Source organism: Canis lupus, chromosome 6, assembly GCF_011100685.1.
Source record: "Canis lupus familiaris isolate Mischka breed German Shepherd chromosome 6, alternate assembly UU_Cfam_GSD_1.0, whole genome shotgun sequence".
NCBI classification, from domain to species: domain Eukaryota; kingdom Metazoa; phylum Chordata; class Mammalia; order Carnivora; family Canidae; genus Canis; species Canis lupus.
In genome coordinates, this window is record NC_049227.1 from 28,330,018 (window position 1) to 28,351,058 (window position 21,041).

The 21,041-nt window shown below is 48.7% G+C and overlaps 1 protein-coding gene across 4 annotated transcripts in view; it reads left to right on the forward strand.

The window, feature by feature from the left end:
* The window catches only part of MYH11 (myosin heavy chain 11), a 115,690-nt gene that overhangs the window by 26,771 nt on the left and 67,878 nt on the right, over positions 1–21,041 (forward strand). For all 4 annotated transcript variants that reach the window (XM_038540265.1, XM_038540266.1, XM_038540267.1 and 1 more), the window contains exons 3-4: positions 666–822; positions 16,697–16,724. In XM_038540265.1, the coding sequence (XP_038396193.1) occupies positions 666–822; positions 16,697–16,724 (185 nt within the window). The remainder of the gene's footprint in view (positions 1–665; positions 823–16,696; positions 16,725–21,041) is intronic.

Below are 21,041 nucleotides of genomic sequence, written 5' to 3' on the forward strand. Positions count from 1 at the left end.
TAGGTGCCCACGCAGTGCTTAGAGCTCGGTGCCTGGCACACAGTAAGCACTCAGTAGGTGGAAGCTGCTACCCGAGCCCGAGAGGCTCTGGGCGGTGAGGGGCAGCAGCACGCAGGAGAGGGGCCGGGGTCCGAACCCCGACTGTCAGAAAGCACGCAGCTGTGAGATAGAACAGAGGGGCTCAGGGCGCCTGGGTGGCTCTGTGGTTGAGCATCTGCCTTTGGCTCAGGGTGTGATCCCAGGGTTACGGGATCGAGTCCCACATCGGGCTCCCCACAGGGAGCCTGCTTCTCCCTCTGCCTCTCTCTGTGTGTCTCTCATGAATAAATAAATCTTAAAAAAAAAAAAAAAAAAGAACATGGGGGTGTCCAGAGACCCAATTGTTGGCCCTCGCTCCTCTTCACCCATACCCGGCCTGTCAGTGATGCCATGGCCTTCCCATTAGCACTCTGAGCCTCAGTTTCTCCATCTCTGGAATGGCAATGTGAATGCATCTAGCAGTTTCGCCGTGAGGCTGCAGGGAGAAAACGCACCCAGAGGTGCTCAGTGGATATGAAATGCAGGTGGTGGTGGGCGTCGCTGCGTGGGGCCCCCGAGGACTGGGTGGCTGGGCTCCCCCACACCTACCTAGTGCTGGAAGTAAGCTTGGGTTCTCTGTTTGGCAGACGTACTCCGGCCTCTTCTGCGTGGTGGTCAACCCCTACAAGCAGCTGCCCATCTACTCGGAGAAGATCGTGGAGATGTACAAGGGCAAGAAGCGGCACGAGATGCCGCCGCACATCTACGCCATCGCCGACACGGCCTACCGGAGCATGCTGCAGGGTGAGCGCGGGCTGCACGGGCGCTGCAGGGCCTCTGTCCCCGCCCCGGGATTGCCTGGGCCCCCGGCCTGCTGTCCCCGCCCGGAGTGCGGAGGCGGGCGGGCCGCGTGGGTCCCAGGAGCCTTGTGACTGAAAAAGGGAAAAAGGCAGCTGAACGTCTGGGTGCACGGCCGGGAGGGCGAGGGCGGGCACACGGCCTGGGCAAATGCGGGGGGTGCCCGCCAGCCGGCTCCGCACTTGCAGCCAGCTGTGGCTCACCCCCGGGTGCTGCCAGAGGTCTTCTCCTCTCTGGCTTCAGTTTCTCCGGCTGTAAAAAGGGAGTGTTAGGGTCCTCTTGCAGCAGGTGGAGATTCTCATGGAGGCTTGTCCAGACTGAAGATCTTCACCTATTACCTCCGTGTTTGTGCATTATTATCACTATTACTGTGATCAATGAGCTCCTTTTTTTTTTTTTTAAGATTTTATTTATTTATTCATGAGAGACACACAGAGAGAGACAGAGACACAGGCAGAGGGAGATGCAGGCTCCATGCAGGGAGCCTGATGTGGGACTCGATCCTGGGACTCCGGGATCATGCCCTGTGCCGAAGGCCGGTGCTAAACTGCTGAGCCACCCAGAGATCCCCTATTAATGAGCTTTTAATGGAGGGAAAATATACATACAGTAGAGGACGTAAAGTGCACAAATTTAGTGTCCAGATTTAAACTAATTTTGGTGTATGTCTTCATATGCCACTGCTCAGATCAAGATGTGAAATCTTTCCAGAAAGTTCCTTCACACCTCTTCCCAGTCAATACCTCCCCTATACCCCCCAGAAGTAACGGCTATTCTGACTTCCATCACCACCAGTTTTGCCTGTTCTTAAACTTCATAAAAATGATGTCCTTATGTTACTCAATATTTTTCTCATCAGTTTTCTCCCCCACAATCTAGTTCAAATGGAACAAAAAGCAGCAGTATATTAGATTTAGTTAAAAGCCTGGATTCTAAAACAGGGGTGCCTGTGTTTAAATCCCAGCTCTGGGGGCACCTGATCCCAGGACCCCGGGATCACACCCTGAGCCAAAGGCAGACGCGCAACCACTGAGCCACCCACGTGTCCCTCTGAGTTGTGAGTTTTATCTGTTCAACAGCCTTGGTCCTCCCTCAGTGAATCCTTTTGCCTGAAAACAGTTGAGCCCTTGCATTTCTCCTCATGTGTTTTGGATGCATTGTTTAAAGGGCAGCACCCATCCCAGTGTCATTGACCTTTGGGGAAGGGTAAGAGGATTTTCTTTCCTGTAAATGGATCTGGTCTTGAGACACAGGAGTTCTCCCATCCTTACATTGGGAGAGGGCAACAGAAAAGGGCTTGGGCTGTCCTAAAGCTGTGTATAATTATTATGTGATTATGAGGTGTGAATAATCCTGAGGTTGTGAACCAGCAGCTGGTAGGCTGCATCCAGCGTTGAGATAAGTTTGGCTTGGTCCACACAGAGTTTTAAGGTACTTGAAGTATCTTAAAAAGTCATCAGCTTTTTAAAATTGGGAAATTATACATAAAATGTGTGTGTCTTTTTCTAGGGGCATGAGTTTCCCAGTGTCCCAGTCCTTACCTGGCTTGGTGCACTCATTTATATTAACTACCTGGCCCTACCTCTGAGGGTGTGCTGAGTCAGGAATTGAGAGCTCCGTTCTGGAGATCCCCTGAGGGTAGGGATCCAGGTGTGCCTAAGAGATACCCCCAAGGTAGAAGGGCTGAGTAGAAGTGCCCCCAGATTATTGACAGAGTTAGCCAAACCCCACCAGTATGGCCTAAACTGCAGACATGGGGCAGCCATTACCTTCAAAGGCGAGCAGATGGAGCCTTGCAGAAGGGGCTGTGGAGATGGAATCTCAGGTTGTGAAGGATGGCTCCTGGAGTTAGGGATGTGTCTTTGTTTAAATAAATAAATAAACTTTGTGTGCTGCCTTGATGGAAAAGTTTGCAGGGATGGTTCACACACCTTTTTAAAGAAGCTAAACATCACCAAGTTAGAGTGTTCATGTCATTTGGGGTGCTTTTAAGTTGTACAAAAATATAACACACCATATGGCAACTACTTAAAGTGGCTCTAATTAGGAGCCACTTCATAGGAGTTTGTTATTTCACATAATAAGAAGTGTGCAGGTTGATGGGTTAGTTAATTCAACAGCTCAAAAACAGACTTTTGGGGGGATTTTCTTGGCTTCTTCCTCATGATCACAGGATGGCAGCCATAGCTCCAGATACCACATCCTCGTGCGACAATATCCAAAAGCACGAAGGAAGCAAAAAGTTAGGTTCTTTCCCTCTGTCTCTTTTTTATCAGGGAGAAAAACCTTTTCCAGAAACTCCTCAGAAGACATCCCCTTACATCTCATTGGCTAAAACTTGGTCGCATGCCAACCTCTAAACTCTGGTTTAGATGGTTACAAAGAGGACTGGGACATTAGTGACTGTTTGTAATTATGTCTCCTTGACTAAACCTTTGGTCACATGCCAACCTTTAAGCCACTCATTGGCAAAGAGGACTGAGACCTTCATAATTGGTTTAGACTATTCCTGGTTCTTCCTTTGGAGCCGAGGGAACTCCCACAAGCACATTTTCTCTGAATACCAGAAAAATGAAATTCTGTTAGCAAAGGAGAAGGGGGGAGTGACAGGTAAGCACTGCCACAGTGCTCTTAAAATACGCATGTGTGACTTTAAAAAAACCTTTAATATTTAATATTCATCCTAGAAAAATTAAAACATTTATTTAAGCTACGGAGAACATATCAGCACCCACGATTTTGTCACCCAGAGATCACCACCATTTACACTTGGGTACGTAGCCTTTCATGTGATAACTGAGCTGAACATCTGGAAGTGAAGGAATTTTTGATTGTCTGAAAATAATTGATTCCAGAAAAAAAAAAATCACTTAAAACAGGGACCAAATTTTCACTGGAAGGGGGTGGGGGAAAGGGTTTGTCTAGGCTGGGGAAATGACATTGCAAATTGTCAGTCTATTTTATCTACATTTAATAGGAGTTTGGTTATAAATGCAACTAGATGCTAGTTCTTAGATTGAGTATAAAATTAAGGGATTTTTTTGTTGTTGTTGCTTTTATTTCAGACAGAATCAAATGAGATAACACAACATTCTTCATACCATGTTTGATTCCTGCAGCAGGAGCTAAGGAAAATAATTTTTGCAGACTTATTAGAAGGGTCACCAGTCTTCCCAAGTGTTCTTTTGTGTTTGAGGGTGCTTCATAAAACCCCCGTCGTGTTGTTGTTCATAATGATTCTGCGATATTTAGTTGTGAATTAATCTGACTTGTGTGTGTGTGTGTGTGGGGGGGGTGGCCTTTCCAAGCTCATTGACTTCGTGACACCCTGCAGCTTCAAAGAAATCTGCAGTTTTGCAGAGCTGCTGCTTTGTTCTGTGTATCACGATGATGGTGGGTGTTGCTCCCCAATAATCGGCAAGAGAGAGCTGCTGAGTTGGTGGGCAGTGTTGTGCAGGCTGAAGAAGGATGCCTCAGTGGGGTCTGATTTCCTAAGCAGTTGACTCAGTGAAGGATATTTTTGTGTTGTGGTCCTGTTGCTTTCCTAGACAACCCCTCCACTGCGGGGCGTTGTGACACTAGATGAGGAGGAGGATCCCCAGTGTTAATATATTGTCTCCCCTCTAGGCTCTGGGCTATAACACAAAATCACATTGTGAAATAGTATGGGCAGCCCTGGTGGCTCAGCGGTTTTAGTGCCGCCTTCAGCCCAGGGCATGATCCTGGAGATCTGGGATCGAGTCCCACGTTGGGCTCCCTGCGTGGGGCCTGTTTCTTCCTCTGCCTGTGTCTCTGCCTCTCTCTCTTTGCGTCTCTCATGAGTAAATAAATAAAATCTTTAAAAAAAAAAATTTCTTTAAAAAAAAAAAACATTGACACGTTGTAACAGTGACAAGGGTGAGCACACCCATCCATAAAAGATCAACTTTATTTTGTTTCAATTTTTTTTAATTTAGTGTCAATATTAACAGCTGCTACATATGGGTTCATTTTGGCAATACCTCGTACTTTCCAGAAAACTTACTAATGATAAATTCCCATGAAACAAATCATGGGGGTAAGGGGGAAATGCAAGCTTGGGAAAAATAACTTTTTCTCTATAAAGTGGAAGTTTGTTTTTTGCGGAGGAAGGCGTAGGCCCAGTTTGTGACCCTGTTGATGAAGATCGCGATCCCACGGTGTAAGGCCACTCTGCTGGGACCCACATTGAGCTTTCGTTGTAAAGGGAGCAGCCCTTTAAGCTTCCTCCCTAAATCCTTTTGTAGAACAAGATGGGTTGTGAAGAGATGGGGTTGGGGAGGGATGGATAACACCCACGCTGAATGTAGAATATAGAATGCAATGTTTGCATGTGTTACATGAACCCCTAAATTCCCAAGGACCCATACGCTGCATAGGAGCCAGACTCTGTCCTCGTCTGTCCAGCATCTGCCCGGCACATGGTAGCTGCTCAGTTAATATGTGTTGATGAATGAATAAATGTACTTAATCACTAATTCTTCCCCAAACTCTCCTTTTTAAACATGTTGATCTCCTTTTACTACGTCTAGATATGTGTTGACGATGCTACTTATACCTCGTCCTCGAGGGTGATTACTACTGGAGCCTTCCAACCTGCCCTGGCTACCCTCTATGACAGGTAGCCGACATCTGGGACCTTCCTTATCATGCTTGGACTTGACTTCAGCCCTCTCTTGGTGGATTCCTTGTTTCTGGGTTTCCATGTCTTCCTCTTCCTTGATTTACCCTCTTGCTTACACCTGGAGCACCTTTTCTAGTACCTTCTCAAGTAAGGCTGTAGATGAGACAGATTGGGATCCTGCATATCTCAACTGAAGACTTGATGATTCCCTGAATATGTAAGGGCCCATTCAGCCCAGTTAAAATTTTAAGCAACAGATACTTTTCTTTCAGAATTTTTAAGGCATGCCTTTATAGCCTTCTAGCTTGCTTCGTTTCCGAGAAGATAAAAGCCAATAGGATTAAAAAATCTTTTTTTTTTTTTTTTTGCCAATCTGATTCTTAATCTCTTGTGTGTGACCAATTTTTTTTTCTTCTCCTCTGGAAGCGTTTAGAGCTCTCTTTATCCCTGTGTTCATGATGATGGGATTTGTCACGGGTCTGCTTTCACCCACTGAGCTAGAGGCTTCGTGGATGCTCTTAATCTATAAACTCCTGGCGTTAAATTCTGGGAAATTTTTGTGAATTACTTCCTTGATGATTTATTTCTCTCTGTGTTCTCTATTCTGCTTTTCTAGAAGTCTTCTCATGTCCAGAATTGAACTGTTCCCTTTTTCATCTCCTTCTCTTCTTCTTTTTTTCTGGGCTGTCACCTCCTAGTGATTTATTTCAACTTCTGTCTGATGTATTAGTAGCTTTCTTCAGACGTCTGCTGATTCTCCGCTGTCTGTTCATCTGGGATGATCCAGTGCAACGTTGCCGGGTGCTCAACAGGCTTTGCAGGAGGAGCTTGCTGGTGATGAGCTTGGCTATAGTTTGGTTAGAGCTGGGCCATCGCACTGGGGCACTTCTGATAGATCTTTCCATCTTTTCTTGTCCTTGGGCTGATTAGCTTTTTCAGGGAAGATTCATGCAATCTTCTTCCTGGAGGGTAAAGATCTGTCTACCGTCATTTTGAGGGTCTAGTCCAGAGGCTAAGCATTTCAAACTGTGAAATGAAACTTGCAGATTATCCTTTCAGTACAGTCCCTGGTGCCCCTCACCCCTCCAGGAATTTTATTCTTCAGAAAATAAAATCTGCCTCCTGCTATGGGCCATGGCAAGGGCAGTCACTTGTATCTTGCTGATCTAGCACCTTCTCAAACAGACTTGCAGGCAATCCTTGTATTTGCATGTGTCCTCCTTTGCCCTGTCTTCATGAGCCCCCTGCTGCCGCCAGTTACTGAGGGGACAGGGGGTTCTGTGATGAAATCGGGTCGCTTCTAGCTTTCCCCACTGCCAGCTTAGACTTCTTTCCTGGGCCTGTCCTCACTCATCCCATTTTCTGGCTTCCAAGACTTCATTACTCTTCATTCTTTTCCAGTTCATTTCAACTGGTTCATGTGTGCTTGAAAAATCCCTTTACTGGAATTTTACTCAGGTTAGGGGAGGAAGGAGCAGTAGCTGTGTGTGCCCAACCCACTATTCCTCAATGGAAATTCCCTCAAACCTTCTTTTCAAAGAAGTGATAATCACAATAGTGGATTTTCCCCCAAAATCACAATAGTGGATTTCCCCCCAAAACGTATTATAAGTCATCTCTACATCCAACGTGGTGCTCGAACTCACAATCCCGAGATCAAGAGTCAAATACGCTCTACCTACTGAGCCAGCCAGGAGCCCCAGTGATAATGGATTTTTAATATGTGCCTCCTCTGTGCTCAGGGATTTACAGGAATATTTCCAGTAATCCTAACCCCCAAACTGCAAGGCAGACAAGATCAGATTAAGATCTTTAGAATTAAGCCTTGGGGCGCCTGGGTAAATCAGTCAGTTAAGCGTCTGCCTTCAGCTCCGGTCATGATCCTAGGGTCCTGGACTCAAGCCCCACATCAGGCTCCCTGCTCAGCAGGGAGTCTGCTTCTCCCTCTCCCTCTGTTCCTCCCTCCCCCCAGCTTGTGCTCTCTCTCTCTCTCAAATAAAAAAATCTTTTTAAAAAAATAAGTAAAATAAAATTAAGCCTTGAAACTATTATAGTGTCCACATGGGTAATCCAGAATAAAAACAATACTAAATTATAAAGTCAGGAGGGCCAACAACGTTTTTATTCTTCCCCATCACATTTCCGTTGCTATTTTTAAAAAATATTTTATTTATTTATTCATGAGAGACACACAGAGAGAGGCAGAGACACAGGCAGAGGGAGAAGCAGGCTCCCCTCAGGGAGCCCAATGCAGGACTCGATCCAAGGACCCTGGGATCACGACCTGAGCCAAAGGCAGACTCTCAACCACTGAGCCACCCAGGTGCCCCCCCCCCCCCATTGCTGGTTTTTATAAAACAGCAAATACCAAATCCTTTCAAAAGTTTTCATCAACTTCTCCTCCCTTCATCTCTGAGGTGTGCATGTGCACGTGGGCCTGTGTTTATACGACTTGTGCACACATCCAACCCTGGAGGCAGGTGCAATTATTAGCCTCATTTTAGAGCCTAGGAAACTGAGGCTTGGGGAGGTGAAGAACTTGCCAAAGGTCCCGCGAGTGTCAGAGCTGGATTTGAACTTGGCTTATCTGCTGCCCACGCCTAAGGCTTGCCGGTCGGTGGGTGGCCCTAGCTGCTGCATTGAGCCCCTGACGGTCCCCAGGGAAGGTGGTTTGCTCCTGGAAATGTCTCTCATCTTACCTGTCTGGTGTGTGGCAGGCTCAGCCCTGGCAAAGTGACCGCTAGGTGATCGGGGTAAATTAATAGGGTGTTAAGTGGGGAAAGCACCACTATTGAGGCTTTCCTGATAAGCCACTTCGGATCTCCTGCCTCCCCTGCCCGGGTGAGGTGGGGGGCCTGGGGGAAGGGTGTGAAAGGCACATAGGATTGATTTCCTTCTGATGTGTTGAGTGGAGCCCTCAGGATTTGTTACCCTGTGCAAGATAGCAGCTGGGAGTGTTTCATCCTCATGTAGTTAGCACCAAGGGCCACTCTCAGGGGATTAAAAAAGAAAGCACAGCCGGTGGGCCTCTATCAGCTGGGGGCTCTTGGCTGAACCCTCTTCAAACTGAAGGGAAATCTGGGAGATGGCATGATCTAACCTCTAAGCTCTCTGCTTTGCAAGTTCTCACACTCAGTGGCATCCCTCTCTCTGGGGTCAGCAGGCCCTAGGGTGCTGCAGGGTCACCCCCCTCCCCAGAGGCTGCTCTGGAAGCTTGGCAGGGAGAGGGATGACACCGATGTCCCTCTGGCTGACCGCTCTGGAAAGCCTGCAGGGCTCGGCCCTCTCCGGCACCATGCAGGACCGTACCCAGCGGCAGAGCCTGCCCACTGGACAGACGGATGAAACCGACACTCAGGGTACCAAGCAAGTTGGCCCTAGAGCCCGGTGTCCCACCTGGAGGTGTCACCCTCTGCTGCCCTTGAAGCATTTATCTTCCCTCCAAGGCTGGTAGTGTGGTAGTGGGGTGCTGTTACCCCCATTTCACAGACCAGGAAACCGAGGCCCCAGGAGGCTGAGGGGCAGCAGGCTTAGCCCTTCTCGCTTGAAAGCGCTGAACCTGGCCCGATACCCTGTGCCCTCGGGACAGAATCACTGCTGTCCAGAATCACTTCTCTCGAACTCTCCATTTCGGATGACATTGATGACGGCCCTGGCAACGATCAGAGCAGGTGCTGAGGGCCTCAACGTGCAGGGGCAATTTTAAGCTTTGTGCACCCAGTCTTCACTGCTTTCATGTCCTTGAAAGGTGTGGATTTTGGTCCCTGTGTTCCTCGTAAGGACAGTGTCTTGCCTCAGAGGTGGAGCCTGGCAGTCATTCCAGGTGGCTTTGCTCCAGAGACCGTGCTCCTTTGACAATGTGGCCCCGGAGAGCGGGGACCAGATGCATGGTTGGAGATTTTGCAGCGGCTCTTGGCTCTGCATCTGGCCTGGTGGCAGGGAGGACAGACGGTGGCTCCGTCTGCCCGGCTCGGTCCTCGCTGAGGCCCTGGGACGTGTAGATCGGCTCTCTGAGCTATCATGAGAGGTTCACGTTCTTTGCCAGGAAATGAGGAAGGGGAAAGGATCATCTGATTCTGATGAGCCTTTTATGGACCGCCTGTGGTGTCTTACTCGAAGGGGTGAGAGCTCGGGAGAATTCTTTTTTTTTCCTTTTTTTTTTTTTTTTTTTTAACAAGCAGTAAGTATTGAGTTGAAGAAGCAGGCATGCTTAGGGGGCTTGGGAAGCTCTGGCTGGTGCCTGTTGTTCCCTCGGTGTTCTGCTGACCTCAAAGAGAATCTGTCTCCCTGTTCCCCTTTTGATTCAACAGTGTTGAGACCCCACTGTGGGCTGTGGGATGGTGAGGAGGGGCACCATCTACTCGGCGGGGATGAGGCGAGGGAAAAGGTGGGGATTAATCACATCATCCCCACAAATACATGTGCTATGGAAGGGAGTTCCAGGGAGCTGTCAGCTGGACCCTGGGGCCTGTCATATTCTGGGAGGGCAGGCGAGGCGACACATGGGCATAACAAGGAGGTGACTCTGGGATCCATAGACTGGTTGGGGCTGGAGCAGAGAGAAGGAGGGAGAGTGGGGCCGGGGGAGCTGAGGCCCAAGAGACCACCATGAAAATATTGGTTTTTCCCTGACCCCATCCATCAACTGGCCAGGTCTGCCGTTAAAGATGCCAGTGCTCTGTGTGGGTTTGGGTTCCTGCTGGGGTCCAGCACAAACCCTCAGAGGTATCTCTTCCCACGCAGAATCTCTTCCTAGCAGCTCTGCTGGAGGAGAAGGTGGGAGAGGAAGTCCAGAGGAAGAGAAGGATCCTGACCTGCAGAGTGTATAGTGGGTTAGGGCATGGGCTCTGGAGCTGGGTTCAAATCCCCGTTCTGCAATGCACCCACTTCTTTGTGTCCGGTTTGCTTTTGTCCTGTGAGGCTAATAATTGGGCCTGTTCCAATTGTGGCAAGGGTTAATTTGGACAGTGCATGGGGAACACGCTGCCTGTTCACAGCAAGTGCAGCAGGTGTTAGCTGTCGTCTGGAACCTTCTGGCCTCCGCCTTCATGGGTGGAGGTGACCCTACAGGGACCCAGGCTTGGCCACCTCCCCCTCGCTGGGTCCCCTAGCAGCCTGGCATGGGAAGGAAGAGAAGCAGCGAGCCTGGGTCTGTTCTTAGTCCCAGCTTGGTTTTCTCCTTTTATGGTCAGCCTGCAGGCCTCTGGCTCCCCAGCCGTAAACCACGAGCTTGTGTTTGGGATCGGGCCGAAATAGCTGGTCTGTGGGGAGCTGGGCGTCCCCTGAGAGTCTTCGGGCCCGCTTCGGGGGAGGGACCACCGGAGTCCTTTATCTCTTCGGAAAGCTCACCGGCAGACTTGCATGTCCAAGGCCAGACCCCAAGTCTGGGGAGAAGGAGGAGAGAGAGGGACATGTGTAGGGGTGAGTGTGAGGTAAGGAGAGCCCCAGGGCTCCGGGCTGGGTGAGGCTGGAATGCCAGCTCCAGCTCTGCACACCTCGGCTCCTGGACTGTGTCCTCTCTGTCTGTGGGACCCTCTGTGTCCCAGACCCTCTGCTTGAGAGGCATCTGCTTCGTGGATTCCTACACAATCTTCTCCAGGCAGCTCAGTATCACTTCAGCTGCCAAGACTTAAACCATCCCTCTCTCAGGCAGCAGCAAATACCCGTCCTAGGAATTGCTCACTCCTTCTGGTCATTGCTTTGCCCATCTGACTCCCACACTGCCTTGTAAGCCTCTCGAAAGCAGACTTCCAGAGGTCTTCATGAATTTCACGTTTCTAGGGGCTGGCACATGGTAGGGGGTCAGAACTTGTTTGCTGAGTGAGTATGTGACCGCAGATGGAAGTGTTCACCATTGCTTCTGTCTCGGTTGCCTTGAGAGAAGAAGAGATGCCAATGAGGAAGCATTTCCCCGGTACCTACTATGTGTCAGGCACTGTTCCTGGCACCTGAGAACAGGCACAGCCCTTGACCTTCAGCATATCAGGGCTGGGAGGGGAAGCATTGAAAGCAGTTTTGTAACTTGTGAAAAACAAATAGCTCTGTGTGAAGTTTAAGGAGTCCGGGCTCTCGAGTCAGACATGGTATAAGCTTAGCATCGTTTTTTAAAAAAGTTTTATTGTGGGGGCGCCGAGGTGGCTCAGTCAGGTAAGCATCTGCCTTGGGCTCAGGTCATGATCTTAGGGTCCTGGGATTGAGCTCTGAGTCAGGCTCCCTGCTCAGTGGGGAGCCTGCTTCTCCCTCTGCCTATGCCCCTCCCCCTGCCTGTGCACTCTCTCTCTCTCCATCAAATAGATGAATAAAATCTTTTAAAAAGTTTTATGATATGATTTATATACCACAAATTAATCCATTTATTATTTTTTAAATATTTATTTATTTATTTATTCATGAGAGACACAGAGAGAGGCAGAGGGAGGAGAAGCAGGCCCCATGCAAGGAGCCCAATGTGGGACTCGATCCCAGGACCCCTGGATCGCGCCCTGAGCCGAAGGCAGATGCTCAACCACTGAGCCACCCAGGTGTCCCAGATTAATCCATCTAAAGTATACAATTCCCTGGTCATTTGTGAATTTACAGGAGTATGCAGTCATCAGCACAATCTAATTTTATATTTCTCTCACCCTCCCCCAGCCAAAAAATTGCGTGCCCGTCGGTAGTCACTTCCCTGTCCTACCTACAGTTCCCAGGCGATTGCTTGTCTACTTGGTCTCTTTAGATTTGTCTACTTTGGACACTTCCTATCAGTGGAATGAATGCTACCAGATGTGGCCCTCCCTGAGCAGAATGGCTTCATGTTGTAGCAAGTGTCAGTGCTTTATTTCTTCTTTATGGCAGAGTAATACTCCACTCTATGGAGGTACCCCATTTTGTCTATCCCCTTAGCAGCTGATGGATTTCTTTTTATTGTTTCTACTTATGAGCTATTATCAATAATGTAAAGTAGTGTAATTTTTACAAAGTTGGAAAAGAAAAACCCTGCCTGTCCTATCATGGATAAATCACCGGTTATTTTTCCAGATAATCTGTACCCTTTCCTGCTACAAAATATTGAGGTGAAACAATGATCGTAATGAGATTAAGTGCTATGATGGAGGGAACCTTTGGCCAGGGCCACCACTAAGAGACATGGTGTCTTTGTAAAAATAGAGAAAGGCACTCTTTTCTCAAGACACTTTTCCTCCACCTGTTAGAAGATTGTCTTAATAAATGTACAAATCTGTAATGACCCATGTGAATGGTTCCCTCTAGAGTTACGCAGTGTACGACCTGTACCACTGTCCATGGTAGCCCCAGAGGGGGCATGCAGTAGAAGGGCCTCCAATTTAGCTCTAGGGAGGTATAGAGTCAGAGAAAAATCATAGAGGAGGTGACTGTCAAGATGCCGTTTCAAGAATGGATTGGGATGGGGCACCTGGGTGGCTCAGTAGGGTGATCATCTGACTATTGGTTTTGGCTCAGGTCATGATCTCAGGGTCATGAGACCAAGCCCTGTGTCCAGCTCCATGCTCAGCAGGGGGTCTGCTTGAGATTCTCTCCCTTTCCCTCTGCCTTCCCTCCTCCCCCCACTGCTCATGCTTGCTTTCTCTTGTTCTCTTTCAAATAAATAAATCTTTAAAAAAAAATAGTGGATTGGGGTATATACCCTAAAGAATTGAAAATGAATTCTCAAATAAAAACTTGTACTTGAATGTTCAGAGTAGCACTATCCACAGTAGCTGAAAGATAAGAAACAACCCAAATGCCCATCGTTGGACGAATGGACACACAAAATATGGTATATCCATGTAATGGAATATTACCAAGCCATAGAAAGGAAGGAAGTTCGGACACATGTCAATAACAGGGAGGAATTGTGCAAACATCATGCTAAGTGAAACAAGGCAGACACAAAAGGCTACATTCTGTACAATTGGATTTATGGGAAATGTCTGGAATAGGTAAATCTGTAGAGAAGAAAGCAGATTGGGGGTTAACGGAGTGGGGAATGAAGAGTGACCGGTGAATGGGCAGTTGAGAATGTTCCGGAACTAGATGTGCCCTAGGCACACCATGCACAGTGCACAACGCTGTGAACATACAACACACTGCCCAAGTGTTGGCTTTGACTTGGTTACTTTTGTGTTAGGCGAATTTCACCTCCAGGGGGATAAGGAGGAGGAGGAAAATGGGTCAGGCAGGGCCAGGGTGCTGTGGGCAGGAGCGGCAGCGTGCAAAGTTCGGGCGGGGCGGGGGGTACCCTGCTTCCCACATCCAGACGACTCTTGCTCCCTCGGGTCAGATGGAAGGTGCGGGTCAGCCCGCGGTGCCCACGCCAGGCCTCCCTGCGCCCCGTGGCCGGCGCCGTCAGCTTCCCACGCCTGCGGGCCGTGTGTTTCCAATGGGAATGTCCCCGGCCTGAGGTCCCCGATGGCCCCCTGCTGCCTCTCCTGGGGACCTCCTGTGAGGAAAGGCCCCAGGACCAGTGCCTGACCCTATAAATTTCCTGTGCTCTGGGCCAGGCTTCCCAAGGCTGCTGGGGGAAGCCTGACCCCCCTCTCTCTGGAGCAGATGGATCAGGAGAGCCTGTCTGTCTGTCAGTCTCAAAATCATTCCTGAAAATAGTGGAGGTTGTCTGGGCCAGCCCCCAGGGGCAGGGTGCCCCTCTGCTTGGTTCTGATCACAGGGTGATCTGTTTTTTTTTTTTTTTTTTAAGATTTTATTTATTTATTTGAAAGAGAGAGAGAGAGAATGAGTAGGGTGAGAGGCAGAGGCAGAAGCAGACTCCCCGCTGAGCAAGGAGCCCAGTGCAGGGCTCGGACCCAAGGCCCTGGGATCATGACCTGAGCCGATGGCAGGCACGGAACCGACTGAGCCACCCAGGTGCCCCCTGACTGTTTTTAATGAGTTTCTTATTTTGCTCTGCTCCTGAGTGGGTTTCTCCTTCTGGGTGGAAGTTAGAGACCCACACATCCACATTCCCTGATGCCAGGACGAGGAGCCAGGTTGTACCTATGCCAGGCGCCTCCCTCTGCAGATGCCCCATGGACAGGAGAGGTGCCCCTGACTTCAGTCTCTCTCTACAATGCACTGGGGACATTTAAGTTTTTTCCTCTGTTTTAATCTCAGCAGGAGGTGCCACCTGTGCATGAGTGTGGGTTGCCCGAGGAAGGAAAAACAGCCTGCCCCTGCTAGCTGTGAGACTGTGCTCATTTTCTAGGGCTGCTGTACAAACTGCTATGGACTTGGTGGCCGGAGAAATGGGATTTGTTTTCTCTGACCGCTCTGGAGGCCCAAAGTCAAGGCATTGGCAGGGCTGGCTCCTTCTGGAGGCTCTAAGGAAGAATCTGGGTTGTGTCTCTCTCCTGGCTTTGGGTGGTGGCTGGCTCCTTGGCATTCCTCGGCTTGTAGACACATCCCTCCCGTCTCTCCTCCCCCTTCACGCGGCCTTCTCCCTGTGTGTCTCTCTCTCTCTCTCTCTTTTTTTTAAAAGATTTTATTTACTTATTCATGATAGAGAGAGAGAGAGAGAGAGAGAGGCAGAGGGAGAAGCAGGCTCCACACAGGGAGCCCGACGTGGGACTCGATCCCGGGTCTCCAGGATCACACCCTGGGCCAAAGGCAGGCATTAAACTGCTGAGCCACCCAGGGATCCCCTCTCCCTGTGTCTCTAATCTCACCATCCTTTCTCTTAATAATAAGAGCTCTGGTCATTGATTTAGATCCTACCCTAAGTCCCGGATCATCTCATCTGGAGATCTTTCATTATACCTGTAACACCCTGATTTTAAATAAGGTCACCTTCTGAGTTTCAGAGCAGACATATCTCCTGGGGTGGGGGGGGGCAGTGACCTGGGGCGGGGGTGCACAATGACCTGAGGCGGGTCACCTTCCTTCTGCACTCTGTTTTCCTCATCTGTAAAATGGGGGTGAAGCCAGGGCTCACCTCTGGGGCTGCCATGGGGATTAAATGGGTTACGTAGCACCGAAGGAGCTCAGCACAGGTGTGAGGGGCAGTGAGCACTCCGGAGGGGCACTTACTGGAGGCATTGTGGGTAGTGGTGGCTGTTTCCCTTCTCTGTGTCCTAAGCTTCGGAGTTATAGTGGTTTCCTCAAGAGCAGTAAAGAGTATTGTTTGCATTGGCCAATTTTCGGCGAGATGAGGGGATGGCAATGCATGCCCATAGCACAAACGTGAACAGGTTAGAAGCAGATGGCGTGAAAGTAGGTGTCCCACCTGTTCTGATTCTCAGGAACCCTCTCCTCAGGGCCAGCCACTGCGGGCCGTGTCAAGTTGGTGGCTTCACTGTATAGCCAATGCGTATATAGGTACTTGAGGGTGTGTGTGCATATATACGTGTATGTGTGTGCGTGCATGTATAGCGATATACCTCTTTTTATTTATTTCTTTAGAGAGAGCACGGGCAAGTGGGGTGGAGAGGGAATCTCAAGCTGAGCTTATGACCCTGGGATCAGGACTTGAGCCTAAATCAAGAGTCAGATACTTAACCGACTGATCCACCCAGATGCGCCCCTATGTTGGACTTTTAAAGAAACTTCCAGGGGTACCTGGGTGGCTCAGTGGTCAAGTGCCTTTGGCTCAAGGCGTGATCCTGGAGTCTTGGGATCAAGTCCCACATCGGGCTCCCCGCATGAAGCCTGCTTCTCCCTCTGCCTATGTCTCTGCCTCTCTCTTTCTGTGTCTCTCATGAATAAATAAATAAAACCTTTTTTAAAAAAAGGAAATCCTAGGTTTTCAAACCCAAACTGTCCACTACCCTACATTCCAGGTGCAGAAACCGAGGCATAGAGGGGTTAAGACTATCCACCCAAGGCCACAGAGCTGAGAAGTGGCTGAGTGGGACCCCGGTCTGTTCTGTCTGGCAGATTGGGATCCCGGGTCCCCACCCCACCCACCCCTGGAGCTGGAGGCGCTGGGATGCCCACGGCCTTCCAAACTAGCCAGGCCCCAGCATCTTTCTGGGGCTGCCTCCAGGACGTGGGGGTAGGGAGGAGTATCTAAAAGAGCCCTGCTGTCCTCTTGGCTCCGCCCTGGGCAATGAGTCCAGTTGGCCCGTCACCCCCTTTGGTGGGGCAGGTGTGCAGAAGCTTTGGATGGGGGTGCTGGTGGGGAGGCATATCCAGACCCTCAGCTTGGAGCTACTTCTAATTCACGACCTTTTTTCTTTCTGTTTGCAGATCGAGAGGACCAGTCCATTCTGTGCACGTAAGTGGAGCCTCTGGTTTTTTTTTTTTTTTCCTCCTGTTTTTCTATGGTCGAGATGCAACCTACTAAAGAGAAAAGGTCCCTGAGGGCGAGGCCTTTGCCTACCGTTGCTGATGCCTCGCTTGTATCTGGCGTGGAGTAGATGCACGCTCAACGTTTGCTGAACGGAAGTCCTCGTGCCAAGGTAGGCACATCCCAACTGCCAGTGGGACCTGGCGACGTCTGGCTCTGCACCATCCCCCTTTCCTAGAACTCGCATTTATTGAGCACTTACTGCATGCTCGGCCCTGAACTATTGACAGAGTTGCGCCTCTTTGCAGAACAGCTGTGTGAAGGTGGAAGGCATCTCTGTTAGTGAAGAAACCTTGGTTTGTGTTACTGCCCTAACAGGTCACAGTGAGCAAGCACGTTTGTGCCATATTTGGTTGGCATCATTGTGTCTTCAAAGACCCAAATACGTTAGAGCTCAGTTTAGAATCATTCAGGGAATCTTCTATACTCAGGAACATCCCTCCTGTCATAGGCAGGATAATGCCCACCCCCACCCCACCCCCACCCCCCAGTGACCTCTGCATCCTAATTTCTGGAAGCTGTATGTCAGGTCACGTGGCCTGGGGGCATGAAGATTGCAGATGCTGTTAAGGTTGCTAATCAGTGGACCTTAATATACGGAGATTGTCAAGGTTATCCAGATGGCTCAGAGTCATCACAAGGCTTTTTTTTTTTTTTTTAAGATTTTATTTATTTATTCATGAGAGACACAGAGAGAGAGGCAGAGACACAGGCAGAGGGAGAAGCAGGCTCCCTGTGGGGAGCCCGATGTGGGACTCAATCCCAGGACCCCAGGATTGTGACCTGGGCCAAAGACAGATGCTGAACCATTGAGCCACCCAGGTGCCCGCAGGCCTCCTACCTTGACCCCACCTTGCCTTATCCCTTCTGCTCTAGTTTGGAAGAAGAAATACTTCCCAGTAGAAGCCTACAGGATTTTTAAGATGTTTTTTGATAACATGGTCTAATATTGAGGGGACACAGATACCTCAAGAGGGCAGTGCTGTGGTTAGGAGGTGGGCCCTTGGAGGCACAGGGCTAGGTCTGCTTTCCTGCCTCACTGCATGCTGGCAGTTTGTCCTTGTGCAGGCTGGGTAAGTCTGCAAACCTCAGTGTTCTCATCTGTAGAATGGGGATATCAATTGTGACCCCACCCCTGGGGTTGTTGGGAGGACCAAAGGGGCAGTATTGAGGGGGATAACTTAGCATGGTCCCTGGCTTGTAGTAGGTGCCGCATCATTGTTGGCTGGTTGTCTGATGTAGTGGTGGTATTTTGCCGGAGTTTTGCTGAGCCTTGCTTGTGGGAGGCACCATGGTGTTCAGGAGAGAAACCCAGGCCTAGGAATCAGAATCCTGGCTGCAATAGAACCTCTACTTGCACAGATCCAAGGATCCCTGAGTTAGACCTCTGTAATTTTTAGGGCAAGATCAACAAAGTATGACCCAAGGGCCAAATCCAGCCCTTGGTCTGTTTATATAAATAAATTTTGATCAGAACACAGCCACACGCATTCATGTCTGTGTTGCTTGTGGCTGCTTTAGGGTCACTATGACTGAGGGGTGAGTATTTGCAATAGACATCACTTGTGTCCCTCAGAGGCTCAAATATTTACTCTCTAGCCCTTTACAGAAAAAGTTTGCCCACTCTCAGCTTTAGGTGAATCAATTAACTTCTCTCTACTTGCTTTTTCTCTTTTTTTCCATTCTACCATAGAAACAAAATAAATTTTTTAAATTTTCACTTAAATTGAAGTGCAAAATGCATGTGGACACATATTTTAATTTTTTTTTTTGTAACTGTAAGACTAATGCAGATAAATACCCATAAGTGAATAGTAGGAAGACTTCATCCACAGTCCACTGCCAAGCTTGGCCCCAGTAAATGGTTTGGGGATTTTTAAAAAAGATTTTATTTATTTGTTTGTTTGTTTGTTTAAGAGAGAGTGAGAGCATGTGAGTAAGGGGAGAAGCAGAGGGAGAGAGAGAGGGAATCTCAAGCAGATTCTCTGCTGAGGACAGAGGTTAACATGGGGCTTGATCTCAGGACCCTGAGATCATGACCTGAGCTAAAATTAAGTGTCAGATGCTCAACAGACTGAGCCACCCAAACCACCCCTCACCCCAGTGAATCTTGATGTAGCTCTTCTTTTTTTTTTTTTTCTATAGGCTGTTTTAATCATAAACATGAACTCAGTTATATGCATACTTTTTTCTCTTACTCTTTTCCATTTGACATTCCACCGACATCACGTTTCCACATTATTTACAAACGTCCCTTTTGGATGACCACTGACCCTCCAGGGAGCCAGTGAAACACCTGACCAGACCCCAGTGTGGCGCTCTGAGGTCATTTAAATTTTATCCCCAAACAAAAATATGATGATGACCAACTTTATGGGCAGAACTTCCTCTGTGATCCCTCAGCTTCTTTCTTTGGGGCCGGAAGTAGGATCGCAGAAGTAGGATCACAAAAGCCAAGGTTGTGTCTGGCCTAAGGCTCCTGATTCCAGAGCTTTTTTTTTTTTTTTTTTTTTTTTTTAAACTTGTGTTTCCCCAACCTCATTTGCCTGGCACCGTGGTTAGGGTTTTGGCCGTATGTGCATGTTATTGTTAAATTAATATTATTCTTTAAGTGGAATCGCTTAAAAAAATAGAATAGTTTTGAAATTATTTTAGATTTACCAAAAAAATTGCCGAGATAGAGTTCCCATACCCCACCTGCCAAGTTTCAGTTTCTCCTGATAGTAACATGTGACGTCACCACAACACATGTGTCATCCGAAGACACCAGCGTTGGGACATCACAGTTAATTGAACTGTAGACTGTAGGTTCACTAATTTTAACTTAAATTGAAATGTAAAAATGCATGTGAACACAGATATTTAATTTTTTTTGTATTCTGTTCCATGAGCCCATCCAGAATTGCTTCTTGTCATCATGTCTCCCTAGGCTCTCCTTGGCTATGACAGTTTCTCAGACGTTCCTTATTTTCCATGACCCAGATGGTTTTGAGGACTAACCGGGGCTTTAGCAGAACACCCCTCAAATTGGGTTTGTCTGATGTTGTTCTAGGTCACTAGACTGCAGTTATGGGTTTGGGGGAGAATTATGCAGAGGCCAGGTGACTTCTTCATGCTACCATATCAGGGGGGGTACATCAGACCCATGTGACACCCACATGACACTAAGGTGACCTGTCCCTGGTGATGTTAACCATCCTCACCTGGTCCACATTGTATCTGCTGGGTTTAGCGATCATGTCTGTGCCAATTGTTGCTGTCCTGGTCAGTTTATTTTGGGGACCTTGTGCAGCTTAAAACCATCTCAGGTACCCCTGAGTGTGGGTCCTGCTAGATTTCTGTCCCCAGATGTGGCTGCACGTTGGCTCCTGAGCGACTGCCGTTTTGACTCCAAGACAGGCCAGAGTTTCACTTTAGGGGCAGCCGGTGAGCTCGACACGTGGCTACAGAAAGCCATGTACCCTGTCTGAGCCTCAGTTTCCTTACCTGTAAAATGGGCAGCTTCACCCACCTCCCAAGGGGGTTGTGAGGCATCCCTGAGTCAATTCACGGAAAGCACTGAGCACGGTGCCGGATAGTGTCATTTCAGGCTCAGTGAACATAATTGTCACTCATCAGTTATTTTTGAAAATGCTGCGTCACCCTTAGCCATGCTAATAAGCGAAAGCAAGGGAAACCTATGGGGTGACAGATAGGTAGCCAATCATATTCATGATAAGCCATGAACGTGACTTTCTTTTTTCTTTTAAATACTTTTAAGGCGTTTATTTATTAAAACGTTCTCTGCCAAGATATGTCCATGGTTTTCCTAATGCATTTTTAGACATGGCCAGTAGATCTACAGCTGGCTGCTTACTTGCATTTGTTGTATCCCCAGACCAGGATTTACAAGTGCAAATGCCTCGGAGAGGCTGGCAGGTAACAGAAGGGGGTGGATTAGGTCAGGGGTGACATTAGGGAGTAGCGGGGACTGTGGCAAACTGAAAAGCTCACACGCATTCGAGGGGCAGCTGCAATTGTGCCCGAGACAACTTATACTGTGGGAGAATGCTGACCCATTGTTCCTAGAGCTAACTGGGGGTTTTTGCCTCCCCCAGGAGGATCCAGAACTCTGGATTTTAGAAAACACAGCCAGTCTGCCCTTGCTTTTTCCACTCAGCAGTGGACCTTAGAGTGCGTTCTTTCTGGTCCTACAAAAACCAGCCTCCCTCTCTGTGACTGCCCAGAAATGCTGTGTTTTATAAA